Source organism: Ochotona princeps, chromosome 17 (assembly GCF_030435755.1).
Source record: "Ochotona princeps isolate mOchPri1 chromosome 17, mOchPri1.hap1, whole genome shotgun sequence".
NCBI lineage: Eukaryota > Metazoa > Chordata > Mammalia > Lagomorpha > Ochotonidae > Ochotona > Ochotona princeps.
Window position 1 is genome coordinate 3,199,365 of NC_080848.1, and position 25,289 is coordinate 3,224,653.

The window sequence follows — 25,289 nt, forward strand, 5'->3', positions numbered from 1 at the left end:
CACCTTGGTACCTGTTCTTCCTGGAGTTGCCAAATTATTTGTTCATTAGTGTTAATGATATTGACCAAGGAAGTCTTGGGTGTGTGAACTAAAAAAATGACTGTGAGGATGGCTTATATTAACTGAAGAAAAGCTGTACCACAATGACTTACATAAAGCAGCCAGAAAAAAAAGAAGACACGGGGCTGCCGTTATGGCCCAGAGGGTCAAGCTGCCACCTGGAATACTGGCATCCTGCGTGAGCACTGGCTAGAACACTGCTGATGCAGACCCCTGCCAATGCACCTGGCGAAACAGAAGATGACCCAAGTGCTTGGGTACCCGCCGCTCACCTGGCAGAGAGAGCTCAGCTCCTGGCTTCAGCCCGGAACAGCCCTGGCTGGCCACTGGGGGAGTTAACCAGTAGATGAACAGCCCTTATTCCCTCTCTTACTCTCTCACTCTGCTTTTCAAATAATGAATACATCTTTTTGAGGAAAGAGAGGTCTGCCATTGTGTAGCAGATTAAGGCTCTGCCTGCAGTGTTGGCATCCCATATGGGCACCAGTTGGTATGCAAGCTGCTTCACTTCTGACCAGCTCTCTGCTCATGGCCTGGAAAAGCAGCAGAGGGTCAGGAGCCTGTGCCCCTGCACCCACGGGAGCCCTGGATGAAGCTCCTGGCTCCTGGCTTTGACCTGACTGAACCCTGGCCTTTGCAAACATCTGGGGAGTAAACCAGCGAATGGAAGATGCTTATTCTCTCTCTCCCACTGCCTCTTTCCCTCCCTCCCTAGTCTGTTATCCTTGTAACTCTGCCTTCTGAATGAATGAATGAGAAAACACACTTACTAACCAGCGAAGAAACACTTCTCAGTGGTGTGACAGCTACAGAGGTCATGCCGGTTCCCCATTTATGCTGTGTGCTTATGAACAAGTCTGAATCTAGTAAAAGTGATGGCAAATTCTGCACTTCTTTATAAAGAGCCCTTTGGGCCTGGCAGCGTGGCCTAGCGGCTAAAGTCCTCACCTTGAATGCACTGGGATCCCATATGGGCGCCAGTTCTAATCCTGGCAGCCCCACTTCCCAACCAGCTCCCTGCTTGTGGCCTGGGAACACAGTCGAGGACGGCCCAAAGCCTTGGGACCCTGCACCCACGTGGGAGATCTGGAAGAAGTTTCTGGCTCCTGGCTTCGGATCGGCGGAACACCAGCCGTTGTGGTCACTTAGGGAGTGAATCATCAGACGGAAGATCTTCCTGTCTCTCCTCCTCTGTGTATATCTGACTTGGCAATAAAAATAAATCTTTTTTAAAAATAAAAAGAGCCTTTTATAGAGGTTAATTATTCATTTTTGCCTGTAAATGCGCCTCATAGACTAACAGCAACTACCCACTGGTTTTCAGAGTAATACAGTCTGTATCTCATGTGTGCTGTGACCATGTGTGTGAAGCCACAGGGGTAGTTTAACAAGGTATCTGGAATCAGCGTGCAGATGAATTCAGAACATAGGGTGCACTCATGCACACACACGCGGCTTGCACAGTTTGCACACCCCTTCTGGCCCAGGAGTCTAAGCTTGCAGCTCCATCTTTGCTCACCAGGTGGCGCATTGTGGCTGTGAGGCGCAGGTAAAAGGGGACATTGGAGACCTGGGGTGGCAGCGGGAAGGGGACGGTGCCCAATGCTGCGCAGAGCCGGGTGGAGTCGCTCCCATCTTGAGGTTGGCATCTGGGATTTGGAGGGTTCTCAGTACAGACACAGCAGAGCCCCTGATACAAACTCCAGTTTGGTCTGGGTTCCCTGCAGATGGAGCCAAGAGAGGTTTGCTTGGCGAGTGTGACGAACCCACCGGGAGCCCTGAATCAGCAGGCATCCCTGCCCTTGGGGCTTGAGTGTCTTCCAGAGCCTTGGGGGCCGCACCTTGGCTTTATCTTGCATCCAAATGCCTGGGACCAAGTCTGGCCTCTGCTGATTTCTGGCTTCCAGCAGGCCTGCCCTTGGCTACAGTGGGCATTTGGAGAGTAAGCCAACAGATGGAGCGTATCTCTCTGTGGCTCTGCCTTTCAGATAAAGACAATAAATTAAATAAAAGCAGCCACTGCCTCTCGCTGGGCCATCTGCTTGAGTCGGAGTGTGCCTTCCCCTGGTCCCCACGATCACCGGCCACCTGCCCCAGCATGGTAGGCCTGAGGCTGAGTGAGCTACAAGGCAAGGCCATGATGGCTTGGGGGCAGCCAGGGACCGGAGCCTGTCCTACTTTGTCTTCCTCAGTCCCAAGGTAGGGGCTTGCTTTCATTTCACTCTTACCTATTAGGCAATGAATGAAGGCTTTAGTTTTAAATTGAAAGAAAACACTGCTAGCTTAAATAAAACTCCTTCATGGTGCCTGTAGTGAAGCCGTGAAATACACAAGAAAAAAGAATGAGTGGGCCTGTTGTAGTGGTGCAGTGGGTTAAGCTTCAGTCTGTGACACTATCATCTGCTGTGAGCACTGGTTCGAGTCCTGGTTACTCCACTTCAGATCCAGCTCCTTTCTAATGTGCCTGGGAAAGCAGTGTAGGATAGTCCAAGTGCTTGGGTCCCTGCGCCCACATGGGAAGCCCAGATCTGGCCCCTGACTCCTGGCCCAGACCTCCCTTTGCAGCCAAGGAGCGAACCACTGGGTGGAAGATCTCTTGCTGTCTCTCTCCCTTAAAACTCTGCCTTCTAAGATACATCTTTAAAAAGCAGAATGAGCAAATAAAACATTGTTGGGTGGTGCCTGGGGGATCATGAGCCTCTAACAGGAAAATGACTAAGCAGCTAAGAGAACAATGGGGTCACATCAGGACCCGGGCAGCTCCTCCGTTCCCCTCTGACCCAGCGTCCCTGTGTCTTCTGTCCCGTCTGTCCTTTCAGGTCCAGGGTCAGTGTCACCTCTTCCACGCAGCCTTCCAGGATCCTCAGCCTGAAGTGCTGGCTTCCTTTCTGTTTGCCTTTTGTGTGCTTGTCTCTCTCTCAACACCACGATTGTTTTGTGACCTGTTTAGCTGTTTTATTGAACAGCACAGTGACCTTGGAAATCACAGTGAGAGAGAGGTCTCCCATCCGCTGGCGCTTGCACACACACACACACATGGCCACAGCAGCCACGGAGGACCAGAAATTCCATCTGGGTCTCACCATGATGAGCCCGGGCAGTCTACAGCGCAGCGTCCCGTGGACACTCGCTGAATCTTGACTGCCGCGCGTGTGTGTGATTTCTTGGGTGCAAATGGACCTCCCCACAGTTCCAGGGTGCCTTCTGGGGAGCTGAGTAACCGTCCCCTCACCACAGTTACCAAGTGCGGGGTTTGCTCCTTTTCTTTCCGTCTCTGTGGGGGCTGTGGACGAGAAAGGGCCAAGAATGAGGGAAGGCACCCTTCTTCCTTTGTGTAAACTGAGGTAGGAGTTGTAACTCCCAGGTTCCCACACAAATGAAAATTATTAACTTTGCTACTCCAGAAAAAAAAAAATTTAATCCCAAAGTCATTTATTTTGGCTTTAGAATAGACTAACGTTTGTGCCGGATTTTGCTGCCTAATTACTTTTTGCTTAAGCTTTTTTAAAAATTGTTTTAAATTCCTTTAGTGTGACAGCCTGGGGAAGTGGAGTGGGGGTGGAGGAACAGATCCCAGCCAGGATGGGGTGGGGTGGCAGCTCTCCGCCTTCAAAGCCTCGGTGCAGCTCCCAGGAGAGCCGCTGGCAGAACGGAACAGAGGCCCGAAAGGCACTTACTCTTTGATCCAGTAATTCCCCTCCTTGGAGCTTGTCCTGAAGAAATGCTGGACAAGCATGCGAAGCTTGGGGGCAGAGCTGCCGGCCCCCCTTCGTGGCAGGTACAGGGCAAGAACCTGCCTGGAAGCCGGGTTGGGGTGGGAAGAGTGAACCAGAGGTCACAAAGAACCTGCTGTCCACCTGCGGGCAAAACCGTAACTCTCCCATCTGAGGCCTTCCCAGGCATGTGAGCGCTCGCAGCCATAGGTGCCATCTGAACCAGTTCCCAGAGGGGTGGACAGCCAGCTGATGGGCAGGCAGGTGCCTGACATGGCTGAGTGGGGACACACAGCCGATTCTGTAGATGTTGTATTTCCTGCTGGAGCATGTAGCACTTTGTCATTAGTGAAAGTAGCTGTGAGCCCAGTGCAGTGGCCTAGTGGAGAAAGTCCTTGCCTTGAATGCACTGGGATCCTATATGGGTACCAGTTCTAATCCTGGCAGCCCCGCTTCCCATCCAGCTCCCTGTTTGTGACCTGGGAAAGCAGTCGAGGATGGCCCAAAGCCTTGGGACCCTGCACCTGAAAGAGCTCCTGGCTCCTGGCTTCAGATCGGCGCAGCTCCAGCTGTTATGGTCATGGGAGTGAATCATTGGAGGGAAGATCTTCCTCTCTGTTTCTTCTCCTCTCTCTATATATCTGATTTTGCAATTTAAAAAATTATTTTAAAAATTGAAGAAAGAAAGTAGCTGTGATTTTGTACAAAAACGAGTGTTGACCCCATGGGTGACAAGGGCCAGGGTCGCTGCCTGCGGTGTGGGTCGCGTCCACTAACTGTGACCACCCCTGGTGAATACCTGTGCCACACAGCAGGTCAGAGCAGCTCCATGAGGCGCCTCTTCCTGAGCCAAGCCACATAGAGCATGAGGTCCTCGATGAGCTCTGTGAATTTGAAAGGCTTTGTGAGACCCCTGGAACATTTTAAATCATTCTTGATCTTCTTATTGTCCTCATTTGCCTCCACTCAGAGTCCCAAGTCCGGAGATCTGAACGGGGAACGAGGGAGGGTCAGCTGTCCCCTGCAGGGTTCCACATGGCTTGGCTCCTGCGGTGGAGACCCCGACCTCAGACCCCCTACTCTTGCTCATGTGCAGGCCATGTGCTCCATGCATATCCCGTTTACCGCCCCCAAAGTTCCAGGATATCAAGTGGTTGGCACCATGTTCCCAGTGGCCCAAGGGCAACAGGAGGCCTTTGTGAATGACCTGGGCATTGGGAACATTGGTGCTGCCTTGCACTGGTTTCCCAAGTCTCAAGCACTGACCCCAGTGAGCTTTATGTAATGGAGAAAGCCATGGATGCTGCCACTGACCCTCGAAGCAGGGGCAGGGCTGGGGCAGGGGGCTCCCTCAGGGAGCAAAGTGGGCCCCCACCCCCTCCAGGGCAGCTGTGGCCCCCCGCACATGTCACCTTCTCTCTTTTCTCTGACAGTTCCCCTATGCTGCGCCCCCTCCCCAAGAACCCGTGAAAACACTGAGAAGCCTCATCAACATCCGCAAGGACACGCTGAGGCTCGTCAGGTGAGGCCGGAGCCGAGGCCTCCTCCGCCCCGTGGGAGCAGCAGCCCCCTGTCTGCGCAGAGGAGTCCCACCCAGGGCCCGTTGTTCCCAGCAGGCGGCTGTGGCCAGGATGCCTGGGACCGGGGCCTCCTCCGTCCCATGGGAGCAGCAGCCCCCAGCCTGCGCAGGGGAGTCCCACCCAGGGCCCGTTGTTCTCAGCAGGTGGCCAAGACCAGGGCCAGGGCCTCACGCCCCATGGGAGCAGCAGCTCCAGATCTGCTCAGGGGAGGCTCGGAGCTTGTTGAGGGAAAGCCCGTGTGAATGTGAGCTGTGTGTGCTTGGGACAGGAGCACTTGCTCTGTGCCTGCTTCCTTCACCCCTCACCACACTCGCCTCTGAAGATGGACAGAGAGCACCTGGGCCAGCAGCTCAGACCTCGTCCTCGAGGTTGGCTGCCTTTGTGGTGGGGATGACCGAGCCCTGGAGACCACTATCATTCTGAGGGGGGGTCAGAAGACCCTAAATTCTCTGCGTGGACGAGGAGGGTGGCTGCGGGGCTCTTCTGTGTGTCAGCAAGTTTCCTTCTGCAAGTTGACTTTACTGGGGTCAGCACTGTAACTCCCCCCACCCACCTGTCGAAGGTGCACAGGTCAGTGGTGTCAGACACATGGACAGAGTTGTCCAGTTTTGGAAAGTTCTCGCCCTCCAGAGCCGCAGGCCATCGGCAGCCTTCCTCCCCCGCTTGAAGGAATCATGGCTCTGTTACCTCTTTCAATTTTTGACATTTTATTTGTCCTGGAAATCCTCCTGTTTCCCAGCTGTGTTTCTCCCCGCCCTGGTGAGAGGATGAGGCAGCCAAGGAGGGTGCTGCAGGAGAACCACTCCTGGGGCCTCTCGTGGCAGGGCAGCCAGAGCCCACACCTCCACCCTGCGGACTGTCTCGTGGTGAGGTCCCGCCTCCAACCTGCATGCCACTCTGGAGAAACAAAGTCCCCCAGACCCTGCCATGCGTACCGAGTTCTAGAACTCCAGCTTCTTAGACAAGAGCTCCCAGCCAGAGACCCATGATACAGAAGACTGTGCCAGAACAAGTCAGCAAGAGAGACAGCGAGTCACTGGAAACGGGACCATAGGAAGAAAACTGGCCAATACCCCAGGGCACGTTCATGTCACAGACACAGTGCCACACAGTGATTCAGAGACAACCGGCTGCTGGGAAAGTGGGAGGAGGAGTTGGAATATCGGGAGTGGAACAGAAAGGCAGGGCAAGGGACACCTTGGTCACAGCACACCATGTCCCAGGTGCAGCCTGCAGTGTCCCAGAAGGAAGGAGGGCTCAGCCAGAGGGGAGTCTGTAAGTGGGGAGCTCCAGTGTCTCCAATCTGAGACCTTGAGTCTGAGGTCAGCCATTCTGTCAGGTGTGAGTCACAGCCTGCCCCAGGGAGCCCCTGCAGGGCTGGGGGGCAGCTCTCCCTCCCCATCAGTGATCCCCACCAGGGATCCTCAGGAAAACATTGTGAGTGCACCTTCTGAGTCCTGCCATCCCGAGTCAGCCAACACCAGCCTTCGTGGGACTCTGTGAGGGCAGTGCGTAGAAGGCTAAACAAGTAAGAGAAGCCCAAGAAAAATGCCTGCAGGGAAAGAAAAATTGCAGGTCTCCTTGTACCCCCCGACCCCCACCCCAACTACCTGGTGAATGCTGTGTGTGAATTATCCAGATGCCAGAGTACAGGGCTAAGGATGTTGTGGTGCAGCTCACTGGGGGAGGGGACAGGTGGCACAGGAAGAAGCTGTCCTCCCACAGTGGGGAGGCAGCAGTGCCTCGGAGGGGTTATTTAGAAGTGAGTGCCCGTGTGCCCAGGGGAGAAGCCAGGCCTGCTGTGCCCTCTGACATATGGAAGGATGTGCAGTTCACAGCTTTGATTCAAATAAAAGCTCAGCCTGGCAAATATCCCACCTGAGTACCATGGAGACAGAGTGCTCTGTGGTGACTGCAGGCGGTCATGGTCCTGGGCACGGAGGAACCAGCAGGGAGTTGTGATGTGATTAGGAGGGAAAGCGCAAGCTCGGGCGCCAGCGCTCCGCCCACGGTACTGAGTGTCACCTCTGGCCATCTAGGTGTGCAGAGGAGGTAAAGAGCCCCGGGGACGAGGCCAGCAAGGCCAAGGTCCACTACAACGTCGAGTTCACCTTCGACACAGACGCCCGGGTGGCCATCACCATCTATTACCAGGCCACCGAGGAGTTCCAGAGCGGCATTGCCAGGTGAGAGCGAGAGACCAGGTGAGCTGCTCCCCCGGGGGAAGGCAGGTCCAGGGCCAAGGCAGGTGCCCTCTCCTGGTGCCACCTGAGCCCATGCCAGCCACGCCTCCTGGTGCAGAGTCCCACAGCAGTACTGTTTTTGGGCTGTCCTGCTGCTCTTGTGGGCATGTGGATGAGTTTCCCAGCATTCCCTGGCTGGAGCAAGGGCAGTAGAACAGGCAGGTGGCCTCCCTGTGCAGTGCTGGAGCCTGCTGGTAGCAGAGCAGGCACGAGGCGAGTGGACGGAGGCCCCTGTCCCTCTGGGCCTGTGCCATCCTCCACCTCTCCGTCCCCTGCCCCACCACCCCGTCCTCCTCCCTACGTGTCTCAACAGCTACATCCCCAAAGACAGCAGCCTGCAGTCAGAGACGGTGCACTACAAGCGGGGTGTGTGCCAGCAGTTCTGCCTGCCCTCCCATACCGTGGACCCCTCCGAGTGGGCTGAGGAGGAGGTGAGCCGTCCCCGTGGAGACCCCTCATGTAGACCCAGAAGGGCTGGGAAGCCCAAGGGATGCAGCTGGTGGCGGGAACTGTCCGGGCCATGCTTACCAACCCACCCCGCAACCTCCTGCCTCTGAAAGTTGTACTTATTTCCCATCACAGATAGGCCTAGCCTAGTTCACACATTTACCTTGGATACTTCAAGACAAATTTAAAGCAAAGAACTCACAGGTTAAAGGGCCTTATGTCTGCAAGGTTCAGCTCTGGGTCTCTGCCAGGTGGCTGAATGAGGCGCAAGGTGGAGGCTCACACTTGCCCCCTACCTCACCTCACTCCCTGCTGCGCCCCTCGTGGTGCTGTCTCCAGGTGCTAAGCCCTGCTCCTTCCCTGCAGCTCGGCTTCGACCTGGACCGTGAGGTTTACCCGTTAGTGGTGCACGCCGTGGTGGATGAAGGAGATGGTAGGCTCCCTTTGCTTGGCATCTGTGCTTCAGCGCCTCCCAAGCATGACTCCCCTCCACGAACTCCCCTTGTGGCCTCCTGTGCTGAGGGCCAGGCTATAAGGCAACGACCACTGTCCTGCACTGGCCAGAGAGCAGGGTACTGGGAGGGCAACGGGCTGCTGTGCCAAGGGTCGGGCTACAAGGCAACGACCACTGTCCTGCACTGGCCAGAGAGCAGGGTACTGGGAGGGCAACGGGCTGCTGTGCCAAGGGTCGGGCTACAAGGCAACGACCACTGTCCTGCACTGGCCAGAGAGCAGGGTACTGGGAGGGCAACGGGCTGCTGTGCCAAGGGTCGGGCTACAAGGCAACGACCACTGTCCTGCACTGGCCAGAGAGCAGGGTACTGGGAGGGCAGTGGGCTCTGACGGTGAAGTGCTCAGGCCTGCTTTACCAGGTGCTTTGTTTCTTTCAGAGTACTTTGGCCATTGCCATGTATTGCTGGGCACTTTTGAAAAGGTAAGCAATGCCACTGGACCCTGCTCTGGCCCTTTTCTCACGCACGGCTCTGATCACCTTTGTCTGCTGGCTCCCTGGGCTCAGCAGGGCAGAGCTGGCACGCCAGGCCTCATCATGCAGAGCAATACTTGGTTCCCCTTGGGTCTACACGACCTTCAGCTCCTGAGGCCTCCGCCTGCCTCCTTGAGATGTGGGCAGAGCAGGGTGCGTGTTGTGCACTGTGGTTAGCACTGCCTAGAGATGCATGCCTCGGGTCAGAGGGCCTGGCCCTCATCCCAGCTGCTCTGCTTCCCATGTGGCTTCCTGCTGATGTGCATTCTGGGCCCAGAAGATGGTGGCCAAGTGACTAGGCCCTTGTCAACCACACGGGGGACCCAGATTTGAGATCCAAGTGCCTAACTTCAGACTGGCTCAGCCCTGGCCATTGTATGTGTTTGGGGAATGAGCTAGCAAGTGGAATGAAAGATCTCTCTCTGTCCTCTCTTTGCTTCTCTGTCAAACACAAAATGAAAATAAATACAGAGAAGATCTGTCTCTCTCCTTTTTGCCTTTCAAATAACTAATAAAAACAACAGTAGGGCATTGCCTAATGTAGCAAGGATTTCTCAAGAGCAAAGCAGGTGTCGGCCCGGACTGGTGTAAGGCATTCAGCGCCGATCCCAGCACGTGAGCGTCCAAGGGCACAGTGGCACCCCTGCATCTGTAATCGTTGCTGCTTTCATTTCAGCACACAGATGGAACATTCTGTGTGAAGCCCCTCAAACAGAAACAAGTGGTAAGTACCAGGGGCACTCCGGGCCACCCCACATTCTCTTCTCTGGCAAGCAAGCCGTGGTTGTGTGTGTGTGTGTGTGTGTGTGTGTGTGTGTGTGAGACACAGGCTGGGTGGCTGGGTTTGTGATGTTGGTGATGCTCCTGAGTTGCCAAGGCCGGAGTAGCCGTCACCTGCACGAATCACACAAAGGGCTGAGACGTGGGACCAGACCCATTGCCTGAGCTGAGGTGCAGGGAGGAGCCTCCTCAGTGAAAATGTCAGGGCGAGAACACTTCAAGTCCGATGAAGGGTTAACTGAGGGTCATGGCTTGGCATGTCCCCCACCGCATTCCCTTTACTAAAATGCAAAGTGTGCTGGCTTCTGCCCCCTTCCAGAACTGTCAGCAAGGTCCTCTGCCAGGCGTCACTTTCCCTCCTACCCTAGCAGACATAGTGGGGACGTCACCCGGTGGGGGGAGAGGTGCCCGCGGCCTTACACGGAGGGTGTAGGACCAGGGGCAGGAGGCAGAAAAACCTGGAATTCTGCTTTATTCACCAAACAAAACATTTGCCCCTTTCTCATTGAGGGCAGGATAGCCTTAGTATAAATTAATCTGTAACATTCATCCCTGTACACTTGCTGTGTTAAAGTGAGTTCTTGGAGAAGCAGAGGATGCGGCCAATGGATCCTGACCCCAAGGTGTTCCCTGAGCAGCCAGGCCTTGGCAATCCTGACCCTAAGGCGCTCCCTGGGCAGCCAGGCCTTTGGCAAGCTGCCTCCTGGGGAAGAAGGCCAGGCAGGGTGAAAGCTGGAGTCCTGTTGGTCAGCTCTCTGGTACTATAGCCAAGTACCCAAGGCAGCCTAACTTACAGAAACAACGGCTTGTTGGGACTCACAGTTCTGGAAGGAGCCCACCCATCTGGGCTGCGTGAGATATACCCAGTGGGTATATCTCAGCCTGCCTCTGCCTTCATTCTGATAGGTCCACCAGGTTCAGTGTCAGGGGGCCAACCTAGCTAGCCAGTCGAGTCACCTCAATTCCCAACGGCCCTCCCCCAATATGTCAACATTGGATTAACTTTCCCACCTCAGCACCATCCACAGAAGGCTTGGGGACCGAACTCTTGCATCAGTGAGAACGTCAGGTCTTCGCAGGTGCTCCTGAGGCCAACCTGAGCCCAGCAGCCAGCCAGCCTGTGGGACTGCAGGAGCCCAGGGAAGCAGGCATGGCCCAGGCAGGCTGGGGCTGGGCGTTTCAGCCAGGACCCTGTGAGGGCTCACAGTGTCTTTCCTGATTGTTGCTGGCAGGGGCCGGCACAGCTGCTGCATCCATGAAGCACACTGTTCCCTTGGGGCTGACCTGTGGGTGAACTGAACACCTCCAGGAGGAAGCCTCTGTAAACACAGGCATCCTTGGCCCATCTGGCCCTTGATTTTGCCTGTGGTGAATCAGCCCTGGGCAGGGGCAGCTCTCTGCCTGTACTTGACCCTGCCCCTTGTCTGCCCCTAGGTAGACGGGGTCAGCTACCTCCTCCAGGAGATCTATGGGATCGAGAACAAGTACAACACTCAGGATTCCAAGGTACGCGTTCCCCGCAGGCGCTTCCCAGGTGGCAGAGGGAGAGCGTCTCCCAGGAAGCCGGGATCCATGAATCTGAGGCCAAGTTCTGGAATCCCTGGAGAGTGTTTTCTGTGCCTCATTCCCAATGGTTACATCACCCTGGAGGTGGCAGAAGAGGCTGTAGGTGGGTTTGTCCTGGGGCCCTCAGCTCTGCGCCCTTCGGGGGTGGAGGAGATGTTACCTTTTCACCTCCATCTTTTCGCCTCCACCTCTGTTCTCCCAGGTGCCTCAGCTAGAGGTCAGAGACCCAACTGTGAGCCAGGGCTGTCGCCCTTCAGGTGACCAGCTCCCAGGGTCGCTGTGGGTGGCCTGAGGGCAAGGATGCTCTGGGAGCCTGGGCACTTACACAGCTCTACAGGCAGGCCACCCTGGGCACCCAGTACCGGAAGCTGAAGGTTTTGTATCTCCCCGCCAGGTGGCCGAGGACGAAGTGAGCGACAACAGTGCCGAGTGCGTGGTGTGCCTGTCGGACGTCCGGGACACCTTGATCCTGCCGTGCCGCCACCTCTGCCTGTGCAACACCTGTGCAGACACGCTGCGCTACCAGGCCAACAACTGCCCCATCTGCCGCCTGCGTATGCGAGCCCATGCAGGGCTGGGGGGCAGAGGGGGTCGCGTTCTGCAAGACAGCAGACCCTGAGGACACCGGGTTTGCTGTGAGTGTTTGTGTTGCAACAGGGTGCCCTCACAGCCCCTCCTCTTCCTCACAGCCTTCCGGGCACTGCTTCAGATCCGAGCCATGAGGAAAAAACTGGGCCCCCTGTCCCCAGCCAGCTTCAACCCCATCATCTCAGCCCAGACATCCGACTCGGAGGAGCATTCGGTAAGCAGGACACGGGAGCTGCCCTCCCTCCCCAGCAGGTGCACTGTCGTATCCCTCAAGGCTGTTTTCTTCTTTCCTTTCTCTTGACATGATGGACGGTGGGTGGTGGGCCAGCATGTGCCAGGGCCGCCAGCTGTCACCTGATGTCCTGCTCGCTGAGACCTCCCAGTTCCTCTCTGGGAGTTGGGGAGCAGCTCATCTTTCCCAGGGCTTCGCCTCAGTAACTTGCTTGGACAGAGACTAGGAGAGTGTTGTTTGGGATCAGAATACAATTTCCCATTTGAGTGGGAGGCCACTTTTCCTCTGTCCCACTTCAGGACCTCTGTGGCCAGGAGCTGAGCCTGCAAAGCAGTTGACCTCATTGCATATGGTATGTGATAGGATTAGGGTGAGATCTGGGACTGGGCAGATGAACCTGCCTGTGATAGAGAGTCACTCCTCGACCAGGGGCAGTGCAGGGCAAGTCAGCATTGAGGGAGGAAGACTCCGGTTTGCATTTCACTCCATAGCAGCTAACAGTCCATCCCAGGGAGCATAACTTTGTTACAAGCAGAGCAGACCAAACCAAACAGCAGAAACCTACAGCACATTTCTAGAGGTTGTTGAGTTGACTTTGGACTACTGAGGACCCTCTAAGCTTCAAGCTGTGGAAAAATACAAAAAAGAAAAGAATTCTATAGATATGAACACATAAAGTTTAGCACATCCTAGATGCGAAAAGAAGCCAGAATTCATCAGCAAACTAGAAGTTTATTCAAAGAAGAAAATGCACAATGTTTGCATGGCAGAGCACAGGCTCTGGCTTTTGCCTCAGCTCACAAGATAAAGCAATAAAGACACGAAGGCAGAAACAAAAAGGTCTCACAGAGGAAACACAGCCACATTAAAATCAGGCTTATGCAAATGCGAGTTAGATGCTGTCCTCTGCCCTTCAGACCCCGTCACCACAGGTGTTCGTTCCGTGGTACCTGTAGGAAGTGACTAGAAGGGGCAGCATCAACAGGGTCTCAGAGTCCACATGGGCATAGACTTAGGGACAGAGCCATTTGTCGAAGGCCAAGTGCTGCAGTGCAGCAGGCTGAACTGCTGCTCAGGGTGCCGGCACCTACCCCAGAGTCCACTTCCTGCTGCCGAGCACCCCAGGAGGCAGCAGGTGATGGCTCACGTTCTCAAGTCCCCGGATCCATCCACGTGGGACACAAGTGATTCCAGGCCCCTGCCTGCGGCTTGGCCCAGCTCTGGCTACTGCCGGCATCTGGGGATATCACCTGCACTCTCTCTGTTCTCTGCCTTTCAAATGACTATAAGTACATAATTGCACTTTAAGAAAGCCGTTCAACAAGACGTGTTTCCAGGAGACTGTGTCAGACACAGCTCAACGGCCAGCACCCATGGTGTACCAGGGGCCTGGAGTGTCCCTGAAAAGCAGGTAACAGGAAGAAGTTCAGAAATGTTTATATTCAGTGAAGTACGCCAATAGAAAAGTGTCACTTCTAGGGGTCAGCGTTGTGACAGCCGTCACATGAACGGCAGCATCCCGTATCGGCTCACCAGTTGGAGTTCTGACAGTTTTGCTTCTGTCCAACTCCCTGCTGATGTGCCTGGGAGGACAACAGAAGATGGCCCAAGTACTTGGGCCCCTGCCACCCACGTGGGCAGCCCAGATGGAAAAAGAAAGATTTATGTATTCATGTGTTTGACCCTAACAGCCAGGGCTAGAGCAGACTGAAGTCAGGTGCTTCCTTCCAGGTCTCCCATGTGGATGCAGGGCCCAGGCACTGGGCTGCTTTTCCCAGGCCGTTAGCAAGCAGCCAGATCAGAACTGGGAGGTTGGTACTGCAGGTTGTCGGCCTTACCTGCTAAACCGCAGTGCCAGTGGCCTGCTGCGGTCGTTGCAGCCATTTGGGGAATGGACCAGCAGATGGCAGACCTCTTTGTGCCTCCCTCTGTGTCACTCTGCCTTCCAAACAAACGTTTTTATTTTTAATAATTGTGTCATACCATGTGAACAGTACAGAGAAGTATTGGTAGAGGATACCCTGGAAGGCCAGCACAAGTGCCTTCGAGCGATGGGAGCTGGGTTTGCTTCCCCTTACAGCTGCTTCAAGGGTTTTCCAAATTTCCCACTATGAATATCTTTATTATGATCAAAAGAACGCAACCGTGGTGCAGACCAAGTTCGCCTTTAGGCTGTGTCCAGGCTCCCTGGCACTTTTCCTTCCTGGGCCTCTGGTTATAGAAACTTTTCCCACCAGATCCCTTCCCAGATATAAAAGCAAGTGTCTAGTAACTGCAGAGCCAGAGGTGCCCACCTCACTCTGCACTGTCTTCTGGCTCCCCCAGTCCTCCGAGCACATCCCACCAGGCTACGAAGTGGTGTCCCTTCTGGAGGCGCTCAACGGGCCCCTCACCCCGTCACCAGCCGTGCCCCCGCTGCACGTGCTCGGAGATGGCCACCTCTCAGGCATGCTGCCCTCCTACGGCAGCGATGGCCACCTGCCCCCCGTCAGGACGCTGGCCCCCCTCAACCGCCTGTCTGACAGCAGCAGTCAAGCCCTCAAGCTCAAGAGGAGTCTCTCCAAGTGAGTCACTGGCGCCTCGCGGAGCTGCCTTGGGGCCCTCGGGGCTCCTCAGGGTCTCACACATCCTGGGGTCCTGGGGCCCCCCCACCATCATGGGGAGGCCCTCAGCACTGTTGCAGAGCTGCCTCAGCTCACAGAGGTCTAAGGGGAACCCAGTGTGGGGTGGCAGGGACCAGGAGAGCAGGTGGACAGTAGATGCGGGTACCTAGGAGATCCAGCCCAGAGGGGCACAGTGGCCGGGACAGGACCACACAGCCCCCCAGGTGCTCTGGGAGCTCCCTGCTCTCTAACAAGGCCCAGATCATGACGAGCTGTCAGCGGCCAACTGAAGGAAGGTGTTTTACTGATAGCAGCACTGGGTCATGAAAGTGTCCAGGAGTGTCCCCAAGCTCAGGCCTGAATCACAGCAGGGCCTGGGCAAGGCCTAGCCTTGCTGACCCCAGGAGGGGCCCTGTCCCCTCGTGACGTGGTCTCAGGGTTCAGGTTTCTTGTTCAGTTCCTTCAAAGGCTGCGCGTCCCAGGAAGTGTACCACAGCAGAGCCCGGGGAGCATGCTGCACACAGAAGCTGGGTGCAGCTGTGTCCCCTGTGCACGGACAGATCCGTCTCCCAGAATTCCTCTGTGCTGCATGAGGAGGAAGACGAGCGCTCCTGCAGCGAGTCAGACACACAGCTCTCGCCAAGACCCTTGGCGCCATACCTGCGAGAGGTGATTTGCCCTCTTTCCCCTGCCTGGCTGCCGGCCCCCTGGTCTGCCCTGCTGCCCGCCTGCCGCTCCGTCTCTATCCACTCCCACACCTTCACCTGGCACCTGCAGAGCCCACAAAGGCATGTTCCCCGCACGCCTGTCCTCTGAGATGCAGACAGGGCACGAGGGACTGTGCTCTGGCTGGTTGGGTGGGCGTTGGGTGGACACCCCCGAAAGGGAGGGGAGAGCAAACTGCCCAGGGGCCTGAGGAAGCACAGGTGTGCAGGAGGCCAGTGTGGTCGACGGAGGAAGACTGGAATGTTTTACCCTACGCATCCCCACAGCCGTCTGTTGTCCCCCATTCTGGCAAGGAGCTGGACTGGGCACTCTTGGGCGTGACTGAATGGTCCCAGTGATCAGGGGCTTAGCCCTCAGTGGGCAGCCCCATGCATGGTCTCTTGCCATGGATCTGTGCTTGTCTGGTCTGATGAGCACACGAAGGACTGATGGGGCTTAACCGGGACACGGAGGGCTGCAGTGGAAATACTGACCACCCCAGGAAGCAGGAGAGTCAGAACGTGCCCTGAAGGGGCAGCCCTTGGGCCAGGTCTTGCAACATTTTAGATAGAAGAGGACAGAGGGAGAAGGGTGCAGGTAGAGAGTGGGGAGGGGCCAGAGCTAATGTCAGGGCGCCCCTGAGAGGCAGGTGGGCTGGGTCAGCCAGGAAAGGCGAGAGGAAGTGCCTGGACCAAGACAGGAGTGGGTGAGGAGTCCAGGAGCAGGCCGTGGGGTCGCAGCACAGCCACACCTTTGCCCAGGGACTGACGGCAAGCCAGGTGCACTGGGATCAGGTGGGTGTGCATGGGAGCAGGAGGCGGGTCCACGGGAGGCCCCTGCTGTGCTTGTCTTGGTTTCCTTCTGAGTGAAAGCTGTTTGTCATCCTGGGGACGCCTGGGATGTCCCCGCGTCCCAGCTGCTGAGCAACCTGTGTCACCTGAGCCTTGGTCTTTGTCTGGCCCCAGCAGTTGCCATGTCTCAGGCTGGAGGTGCTGAGTGAAGCTTGCCCCTCCCCCTGTGGCAGGCACACAGGCCTCAGAGGGCTGGAGCCGGTGCCTGAGGACGGGCTCTTGTCCCTCCCAGCGTCCTGACAGGTGCTTCCTCCCTGTGCCCCGTGTGCCCTCCAGCCCCAGGAATGTGGCATGACCCCAGAAAGTGAGAATCTCACGCTTTCGTCCTCGGGAGCCATTGACCAGTCGTCCTGCACAGGGACACCGCTTTCTTCCACCCTTTCCTCCCCGGAAGGTATATGAGGGATGGGATCGTGCATGTCACAACCTCGCAGTGCCCCTGAGATGCCCATGGGGCAGGGGCACTGCCATCCTCCTGGGAGCTGGGCAGACTTGTCCTTCCGTTCCAGTCCTGCCTCCATGAGGTTCTGTTAGTTGTGACCGAGAACAGAAAATCCCTGGAGTCCGAGGCCGAATTCTAGCTTCTGAAGTCTGAAAGAGCAGGCTGTTGGGATCCTTGGGCAGAGAGAGGTGGTGAGATGAGCCTGCTGCGTTGCCTTGGTACCGGGTGTGCTTCCTGACCATGTCTGCTTCTCCAAAGATCCCGCCAGCAGCAGCCTGGCCCAGTCAGTCATGTCCATGGCATCCTCCCAGATCAGCACGGATACGGTCTCTTCCATGTCCGGCTCCTACATTGCCCCTGGCACAGAAGAGGAGGGAGAGGCAGCCCCGTCCCCACGGAGTGCCAGCAGGGCCCCGTCGGACGAAGGAGAGGTAAGGGAGGAACTCGCGACTCAGGCTGGCTTCCCTGGACCTCATATGTTCGCTTGTCCGAAGTAGGTTAGGAAAGCAACTGTGGGAGGCTGCGGAGCCCCCGTTGCTCCTTAGGAGAGCTGAGGGCCTGGTGTCCCCTGCAGTGGGACTTTCTGGCATTGAGCCTGTGCCAAAGAAGATTCAGGTTAGGGTTTGTCACCAAGAGCTTAATGGAGCCTATACAGTGCTCCTGTGGTGACTGCCCCAGAACAGCTGTGCTCCTGTGGTAATTGCCCCGAGAACAGCTGTGCTCCTGTGGTGACTGCCCTGAGAACAGCTGTGCTCCTGTGGTGACTGCCCTGAGAACAGCTGTGCTCCTATGGTAACTGCCCTGAGAACAGCTGTGCTCCTGTGGTGACTGCCCCAGGACAGCTGTGCTCCTGTGGTGACTGCCCCAGGACAGCTGTGCTCCTGTGGTGACTGTGCTCCTGTGGTAACTGCCCTGAGAACAGCTGTGCTCCTATGGTAACTGCCCTGAGAACAGCTGTGCTCCTGTGGTGACTGCCCCAGGACAGCTGTGCTCCTGTGGTAACTGTGCTCCTATGGTAACTGTGCTCCTATGGTAACTGCCCTGAGAACAGCTGTGCTCCTATGGTAACTGCCCTGAGAACAGCTGTGCTCCTATGGTAACTGCCCTGAGAACAGCTGTGCTCCTATGGTGACTGCCCTGAGAACAGCTGTGCTCCTATGGTGACTGCCCTGAGAACAGCTGTGCTCCTGTCGTGACTGCCCTGAGAACAGCTGTGCTCCTGTGGTGACTGCCCTGAGAACAGCTGTGCTCCTGTGGTGACTGCCCTGAGAACAGCTGTGCTCCTGTGGTGACTGCCCTGAGAACAGCTGTGCTCCTGTGGTGACTGCCCTGAGAACAGCTGTGCTCCTGTGGTGACTGCCCTGAGAACAGCTGTGCTCCTGTGGTGACTGCCCTGAGAACAGCTGTGCTCCTGTGGTGACTGCCCTGAGAACAGCTGTGCTCCTGTGGTGACTGCCCTGAGAACAGCTGTGCTCCTGTGGTGACTGCCCTGAGAACAGCTGTGCTCCTGTGGTGACTGCCCTGAGAACAGCTGTGCTCCTGTGGTGACTGTGCTCCTGTGGTAACTGCCCTAGAACAGCTGTGCTGCTGTGGTAACTGTGCCCTTGGGCTTTGGCGCTCTTTTGCAGGGGCTACCAGCAGAATCTCCAGAGAGCAACTTTGCCGGCCTCCCAGCAGGAGAGCAAGATGCAGAGGTGACTGACAGCAGACAGCAGACACCCCTGCCACCACCAGAGGACCTTGCCAGTGTTGGCTGGGATGCCCATAGAGGCAGGGGAGGGGGTGCTCAAGATGCCTTCCTGGATCAGTGGATCAGGCTGTGGGTAGAACACGGGGACCCACACTCTGGCTGCGGACTGTCCACCGAGCAGGACACGAGTCAGGGTGATCTGAGTATAATGAGGTCAGGAGGGAACTTTTTGTGCCAGACCAGCCCTTGAGTGATACCCATGGGTCACCAGTGAGCACCGAGGCTGCAAAGGGGCCACAGGTGTCCTTGGCCCTGGACACAGTCAGGACTGAGGGTGTGGCTCCCAGCAGTCCTCTGGGGCCCTGTGCAGGGGCAGGCAGTGTCTCAGGCTACAGATGGGGATGCTGGTGCTCCGGACACCACTGGGTCATGGCAGACTCACTCATGCTGCTTTATAGACTCGCACACTCTCCTTGTGTCCTAGGGAAACGATGTCATGGAGGAAGAGGACAACTCGCCTGTGCAGGAAGATGGTAAAAGATCCCCGTGCTTGCTTCTTTAAGGGCAGCGAGGGGCTGGAGGGGATAGCAGTGGACATGACCCTGCTGCTCTCACGTCTGGCCAGTAGTGTCAGAGTGCGGATGGTGCTGAGGGGACCAACCTTATGCTGTCTGCCACTTGCTGGGGTCCTCACCCGCCTCCCACAGCATGCCTCAGCAGGGCCCTGGCATTCTGCCTTGCGCATTGGTTTAGACGGGAAGTGGCTGGGAGGGAGGAGCCTCAGGAGCCAGGGTGCAGGACTCCCCCGTGGCTTGGCCACCTTTCTCCATGATTCAGGCCTTGGTTCCAGGTTCCACGAGAGGCATGTTGTGTCCTATAGCTAGAAGAGGGGGAGGGCCCACAGGGTGAAGGAACAGGAGGAAGACAGGGCTGCAGAAGCAGCACCTGGGAGGTGGACCCCGCAGCCCCAGGAGCCAGATTCCCACTGATCTGCACGAACACCAGGCCTGGGCCCTGAACCGCCCACCAATGCTATCCTGATGGCTTCTGCTTTAGCACTGGCTGTGGCTTGGGGAGGACCAGGAGTGTGTGTGTGGCTCGTGCCTGCTGGAGGTGTCTAAAGGAGAGGGCAGTCCCAGGGCCTAGGGTGTCGCCCAGCACAGCTGACAGCAGAGCCCAAGGCTCCAGAGGTGCCCATGCCGATGGTTCCTGAACATTTGCTTCCTGGAAGCACAGGCAGCCGCTGGGATACACTTGACTTCCATGACTGGCTCTCTCCCCCATGTTCCACCAAGGACCAAAGCCACATCCAGACTGAGCCCCTGCCGTCTAAGGTGTCTGCAGGTTTCTGGGCCATCACGTAAAACTCACTCCAAGTAGTAACTCAGAACTCCTAAGAAAGTCACAATTTTCTGGATGTGGTCATTCTGACATGATACACAAAACTGTGGCTCTCAGAGCTGTCCGTTGTGTGTTTGTCACCCCATAGAGCCCTGTAGTCACGCTGCATCAGCGCATCCCCAGACCGTGGCAGGCACATGCAGTGGCAGCCCCTGGCTCTCCAGCGTCTGCTGGCCCTGGGACCAGTGACCCTCTGGCGTGGCCTTGGGCAGCCTGTGTGCAAGGCCCTCCCTCCACAGCAATTAGTCTGGTTAGGCAGCAGCGGGCTCGGCAAGGCCAGGGCAGGACGGCAGAACCCCACCCAGGCACCCCCATTTTCTTCCTTTCCTGTCTACTCTTCCCCCCCTCAACACTTAATTATTGTCTTTTTTTTCTACATACTATTTGCTTTTTTTTTTTTGTCTCCATCCTTAAGATTTTTATTTTGAGGACAGCAAAGCAGAGAAAAAAAAAAAAAAAACACAGCCTGCCCCTCACTGACCGCCTCAACTCCGTTGCAGGCCAGAGGACGTGTGCATTTCTAGGTATGGAGTGTGACAATAACAATGACTGTGACATCGCCAGCGAGAAAGCACTGGACAATTCGCTGTGCTCTGAGGTCTGCGTACCCGGTGAGTGGCCAAATGCCGGACTCAGGCTAGGTGGGAGACAGCCCCCTGCACGGCCCCCTGTCCTGCTCAACCAGCTATACCGTCTCCTGCTCTTTGGATCTCACAAGGAGGCCCACGGTGAGCCCAGATGTGCAGACTGGAGCCCTGCGTCACTGCAGTCAACTCTTGGCCAGGAGTGACCCCTTACTGTGAGGGCACTGGGATAGAGAGAAAGGAAAAGCTTGCACCTTGCCTTCCCTGTTCTGCTGCTGGGCGGGGAACTTGCCCTGCTATCAGGTGGCCTGGATAGGGAGTTAAGCAAGCGCTGTCTCCTCACAGAGGCCTTAGCTGTTCAAACTTTGGTCTCCCTGAGAGCCGAGGGTCCCATGTGGTCCCACAGAGTAAGTTGCGTCAAGTGTCCTAGACACAGGGTTCAGAGTGGAGGTGACAGGCCAGGGTGACACGGCTCCCTGCAGCCTAACCTAGACCAGGCTTGTTCCTCCGGCACCTGCTCTGTCTCCTGATGCTCAACTGAGCCCAGGATAGTCCTGCCCTGGGGCACCCCGGCACTCCCTGGCACTTGGGCACTGCTCATGGGCCCCGGGACCACATGCCCCCTGCCGTTCAAGTTCCCTCCACCCCTCCCCCAATGGGCAGAACCCCACCCAGCAGCAGAGCAGCCACATCATGCGTGCGTCCAGTGCTTTACTCGCTCAGCGAAGGGGCTGCGGCCTCGAACCCCGCCACCTCCCGGGGTGCCGCTTGCCATCAGGCTGTGCCAGCCTGGCCCTTGCATGCCTGCCCCACCCAGGCTCATGGCAAGGACACTGGCAGACATGTTGTGTGGCCTCTCCGAGGGCTCTGCGGCCAAGCTTCCATCCTCGGCGAGGCCCAGCCTGCAGTCTCCTCCATGGGTCCCCACCCAAGGGTGCAGGAGGGCATGTACCCCAGAGGGCTGTACTCGCTCCCTGCCCCCTCCTCCTCCTGCTGTCTGTCCGTGTGTTTTCCACGTCTTCTGCCCAATGTGAATGTCTGGTTTGTTTCTTTTTTGAACTCGTGTTATCCAAACTTCGTGTGCAAGTTTATCTTCACTCTGTGCCAACCCTGGCTTTCCTGTGTCAGCTCAACCCACCCACGCCAGGATTCCTGGGCACGTGCACCATGAGCGCGTTTGTCCTTGTTCCTGCTCAGACAAGGGAGGGTGTGTCGCCCGGTGAGGATGGGGTCTTGGTCCGCCTGCCCTATCTTGGCAGGGAGAGCTGCTGCGGGAAATGGAGCTGGTTCCTTCTGCTTCCTCCTCTGCCTGGCTCGCTTTGGGGTGTGGCTGCTTATTCCACTTCTAGGATTGGGAGAGGGAAGCAGGAATAGGAAGAAAGCAGCCCTTGGGTGGCTTCTGGGGTCAGCTGGTTCACAACTTAGCCAGCCACGGACACACAAACCTTGGACGGCCATCAGAGAGGGGCTTAGTGTGCCCCATGTCCTAGCCAGAGGTCCCACGGTGCACCCCAAGGAGGGCAGGGCTGTCTGCCCCAGCCCTGCTGGGCACAAAACCTTGGCAACAAAATGTGGGGCCAAAGACATGAGTGCCCACCAGGGCAGGCCTCTCCCTGGTCCCTGCTCAGCTGTAAGTGCAGACGTCTGTCCTGCAGCCTGAGGTCACTGTCCTCCGCCCAGCTGTCCTCCTCCTCAAGCAGTGGCCACTGCCTTCGTGGAGGCCTCCCTGACTTAGCCTGTGTGCATGACCAGAAGCCCCAGCTGGTGGCACGCCCTCCTCACCACCCTCCCCTTGCTCACCAGAGCTAACAGGGCACCACCCTAGGGCCCATTCCCCCAGGAAGCTTCTGGGCCTTCACTGGTGCTTTCCTGCTTATCTACCCTGGGTGACGTACGCGCAGGTTGCTTCTGCCAGTTCTCAGAGGGACAGTCTAAGCTGACAGGTGAAGGTGGCAAGAGAGCCAGGATGCTGCAACTATGCCGAGTCTGTGCAATGCTCGGGGACGGAGTGCAACGTGGGCACCAGCAACAGGCTGGGGCGGGGCACGTGACAGCAGGGGCACAGAGAACCGGGGTGTAAGTGAAAACACATTTCAACAAGAGCACAACAACGCAGGAGCAGGCTTATCCAGAGAAGATACTAGGCAAGACCTGAGAGTCAGCTCCCTCCTCCAGATGCTGCCCGAGGGTGCACACCTTGTGGACACCGCGGCCCGTGTCCTCCCCAGACCCGCCTCTAGAGGTCTGGTTTCCATCTGTTGATTCTCTTTGCTCCAAAGGGGACCTGAATGGCAGTGCTAGGGTCCCTCTCCCTAGAGGGACTTTCAATCCCCCAGCTCCATTTTCTGGCTTCAGCTGGACTCGTGGGTAGTCCTGGTAGCTCAGGCTACCTCTTTGGGACCAAGATGGAGGGCACAGCCATGCAATCAGGCCATGGACCCAGCCAGATCCTGCACAGGGGAAGGGGGCACCTCATTCTCCCCGCCAGAGCTCTGGGGGAACACAGGAGCCTGAAGTCCACTCCACGAGAAGCTGGTTCTCAGCAGAGCCCAAGCAGGGCCTCTCGGCCCTAGGGACAGGTCGGCTACGCAGCTCCAGGCCCAGTGCCAGCATCCACGGTTGGCTGGCTGGCTGGCTGGCACGGCAGCCGCTGTGTGTGATTTCTGCATGCATATGTGTATGTGGGTCTATCTCCTACATTGTTTACTATTTGCTTTTGGTCTTTCCTGCTGAACAGCTGTGGTTGAGGAATGGGTATGACACTCACTGCATTGCTTGAATGGACAGACAGCATCTTTCATTGGGGTCCCCTGTCAGCACTGCTTTACACTCACACTTTCTGCCATACTTCTTAGCGTGCCCCGCTCCAAGGGCAAGCAGCTCAGCACTCCAGGAAGCAGAGATGCCCTCTTGATGTGGGTGGGCCAGGCCCTGCTCTTCCGTTGGGTCCCCCACAAGACCCCAAGCAGAGCCTCAAGGTGCATCCCGCCAAGGGCAGAGCTGCTTCCTCCCGGCATCTCTGCCATGAAAGGCCCGGTGTCCCCCAGTGCAGTGGCCTCCCCAGGGGTGACCCCAGGTGGATTCAGGGTGCATTAGCGAAGCCACCCACCCACCGCAGCCCCTCCCAGCAGCAGTTTGTGTCCTACCTCCCGGTCCTGAGCGCCCAGCAGTTTCCACAATGGGGGAAGCCAGGTTCAAGTGTTGGGAGCCCCTGCCAGGATCTCTCCCTGCCGTGGGGACCAGATGTGCCACTGGACGGGGCCTGCGTGTGGAGCTGAGGTGGCCTGGATAGAGCTTTGCAGGGACAGTGAGGACTCTATGCAACACACGTATACACACCCAGCTCACCTGGGAAGAGAAAGCCATGCTCCCATCAACGAGAAAGCCATGTCCATCCGTGTGCCATGGTCACCCAGTGAGCACTCCTGTTTGCCCCGGCCGGCACTCTGTCCGGCCCCCTGACACTGCTGGCACTTGGGCCTCTGCAAGCTCCTCACCTCCTGTCTGCCCTGCAGGAAACCACTCAGCTGGGCTGACTCCCTTGCCCTCGTGCACCGGGCCATGTAGGCCAGCTCTGAGTGTAGAGTGACAGAAAGCAAGAGACTCCAGCAGGAAGTTCCTGCCCCTCCCTGTCCCTGGGACCCCGCATCAGGGCGGAGACAAAAGCAGCCCGCCCACCTGTGGCCCCTGCCTCCTGCTCTCCCCTTAGGCCCTGGGGGCCTGCTTCTGGGGACACCCATTGAGTTGGCTCCCGCGCTGAAGGCTGGGCCTTCCTCGGGAGCACCAGCTGGTCCTACCCCAGCTCTGGCTCCCACGATCTCCATTTTCTCTTCTCCAGGCACCTGGCAAACAGAAGACAACCTTGCCAGTCTGCGGAACCCCCAACGACGGCGCCTGTCATCCAGCAGCCCAGAGGACCCCGAGGACAGTCCCTGTGTGTGGGGTCCACTGGCCATCTGAGTGCTGGGCCCCTGCCCCCGGGCTCCCCTCCATCCTTGCGCTCCACCCATCCTCACTGGCCCATGGGGCCTCAGCAAGATGCATAGACTCCTCCTCCTCACATGAGAGCTGAACAGAGTGCTCACTCTGCCTCCCCCCCGCTGTGCTGGCTGCAGCCAAGGTCCCTCCGGTTCCCCAAGAGGGAAGCCCTCTCCACCTTGGGCTGAGACCGCTGGGTTCCCAGACCCTCTGCCGAGACCTGCCTGGCCCTGCAGCGACCCGACCTCAGGGTGCAGCTGAGAGCCACAGCCCAGTGCAGCTACTGTGCATGTTTCGTCCTTGGCGGTGGACATGAGGCTGGGTCTGGGCAGCCCAGCAGACAGGTGTCCCGTGGCACCACCTGGCCCATGCGAGGTGGCAGCAGGGGTGTGCACTGCATGTGGGGTGTCCTTCCAGGAGGAGGAGGACAGTGGAACCTAGAGAGGGGTAAGAAGCCAGTTGTTACTGCTACAAGCAGAGCTGGTGTCCTGTGCCTTGTGTACTGAAACCCCCGGATTGGGTGACCCCCGTGAGTAGCAAATGCTCTAAGGAAACACACTTTTGAGCACCCCCGTGTGCCAGGCACTGCTGAGAGCTACCATGTGGTCATATTTCATCTCTGTGGCCCCGGGAGGCGCTGCTCATCCCTGTTTCCTCTGCCTGCGCCCCTTTTCAACAGGTGAAGAAGACCCAAACAGGTGTGGCCCAGAGGTGCTCTGACACATCCTGGGCCCCCTAGGAATGGGTGGGAAGCACCAAGCCCAGGCAGCATCAGGGCCTTTACCTGATGGTGCCCCCACCCTGTGGACTTGTCCCCGCTGCCTCCTGGGTTAATGAAAGG

At 57.3% G+C, this 25,289-nt stretch overlaps 1 protein-coding gene across 2 annotated transcripts in view; it reads left to right on the plus strand.

The window, feature by feature from the left end:
* RNF157 (ring finger protein 157) overlaps window positions 1-24,971 on the plus strand; it is a 63,191-nt gene extending 38,220 nt beyond the window's left edge. For both annotated transcript variants that reach the window (XM_058676562.1, XM_058676564.1), the window contains 17 exons: window positions 5,207-5,295; window positions 7,393-7,539; window positions 7,910-8,027; window positions 8,410-8,476; window positions 8,934-8,977; window positions 9,705-9,752; window positions 11,243-11,314; window positions 11,769-11,928; window positions 12,064-12,176; window positions 14,520-14,758; window positions 15,358-15,466; window positions 16,630-16,747; window positions 17,054-17,226; window positions 18,424-18,489; window positions 18,970-19,018; window positions 20,387-20,497; window positions 24,309-24,971. In XM_058676562.1, coding sequence (XP_058532545.1) covers window positions 5,207-5,295; window positions 7,393-7,539; window positions 7,910-8,027; window positions 8,410-8,476; window positions 8,934-8,977; window positions 9,705-9,752; window positions 11,243-11,314; window positions 11,769-11,928; window positions 12,064-12,176; window positions 14,520-14,758; window positions 15,358-15,466; window positions 16,630-16,747; window positions 17,054-17,226; window positions 18,424-18,489; window positions 18,970-19,018; window positions 20,387-20,497; window positions 24,309-24,430 — 1,845 coding nt within the window. In that variant the 3' untranslated portion in view covers window positions 24,431-24,971. The remainder of the gene's footprint in view (window positions 1-5,206; window positions 5,296-7,392; window positions 7,540-7,909; window positions 8,028-8,409; window positions 8,477-8,933; window positions 8,978-9,704; window positions 9,753-11,242; window positions 11,315-11,768; window positions 11,929-12,063; window positions 12,177-14,519; window positions 14,759-15,357; window positions 15,467-16,629; window positions 16,748-17,053; window positions 17,227-18,423; window positions 18,490-18,969; window positions 19,019-20,386; window positions 20,498-24,308) is intronic.
* Window positions 24,972-25,289: the final 318 nt, after the last annotated feature.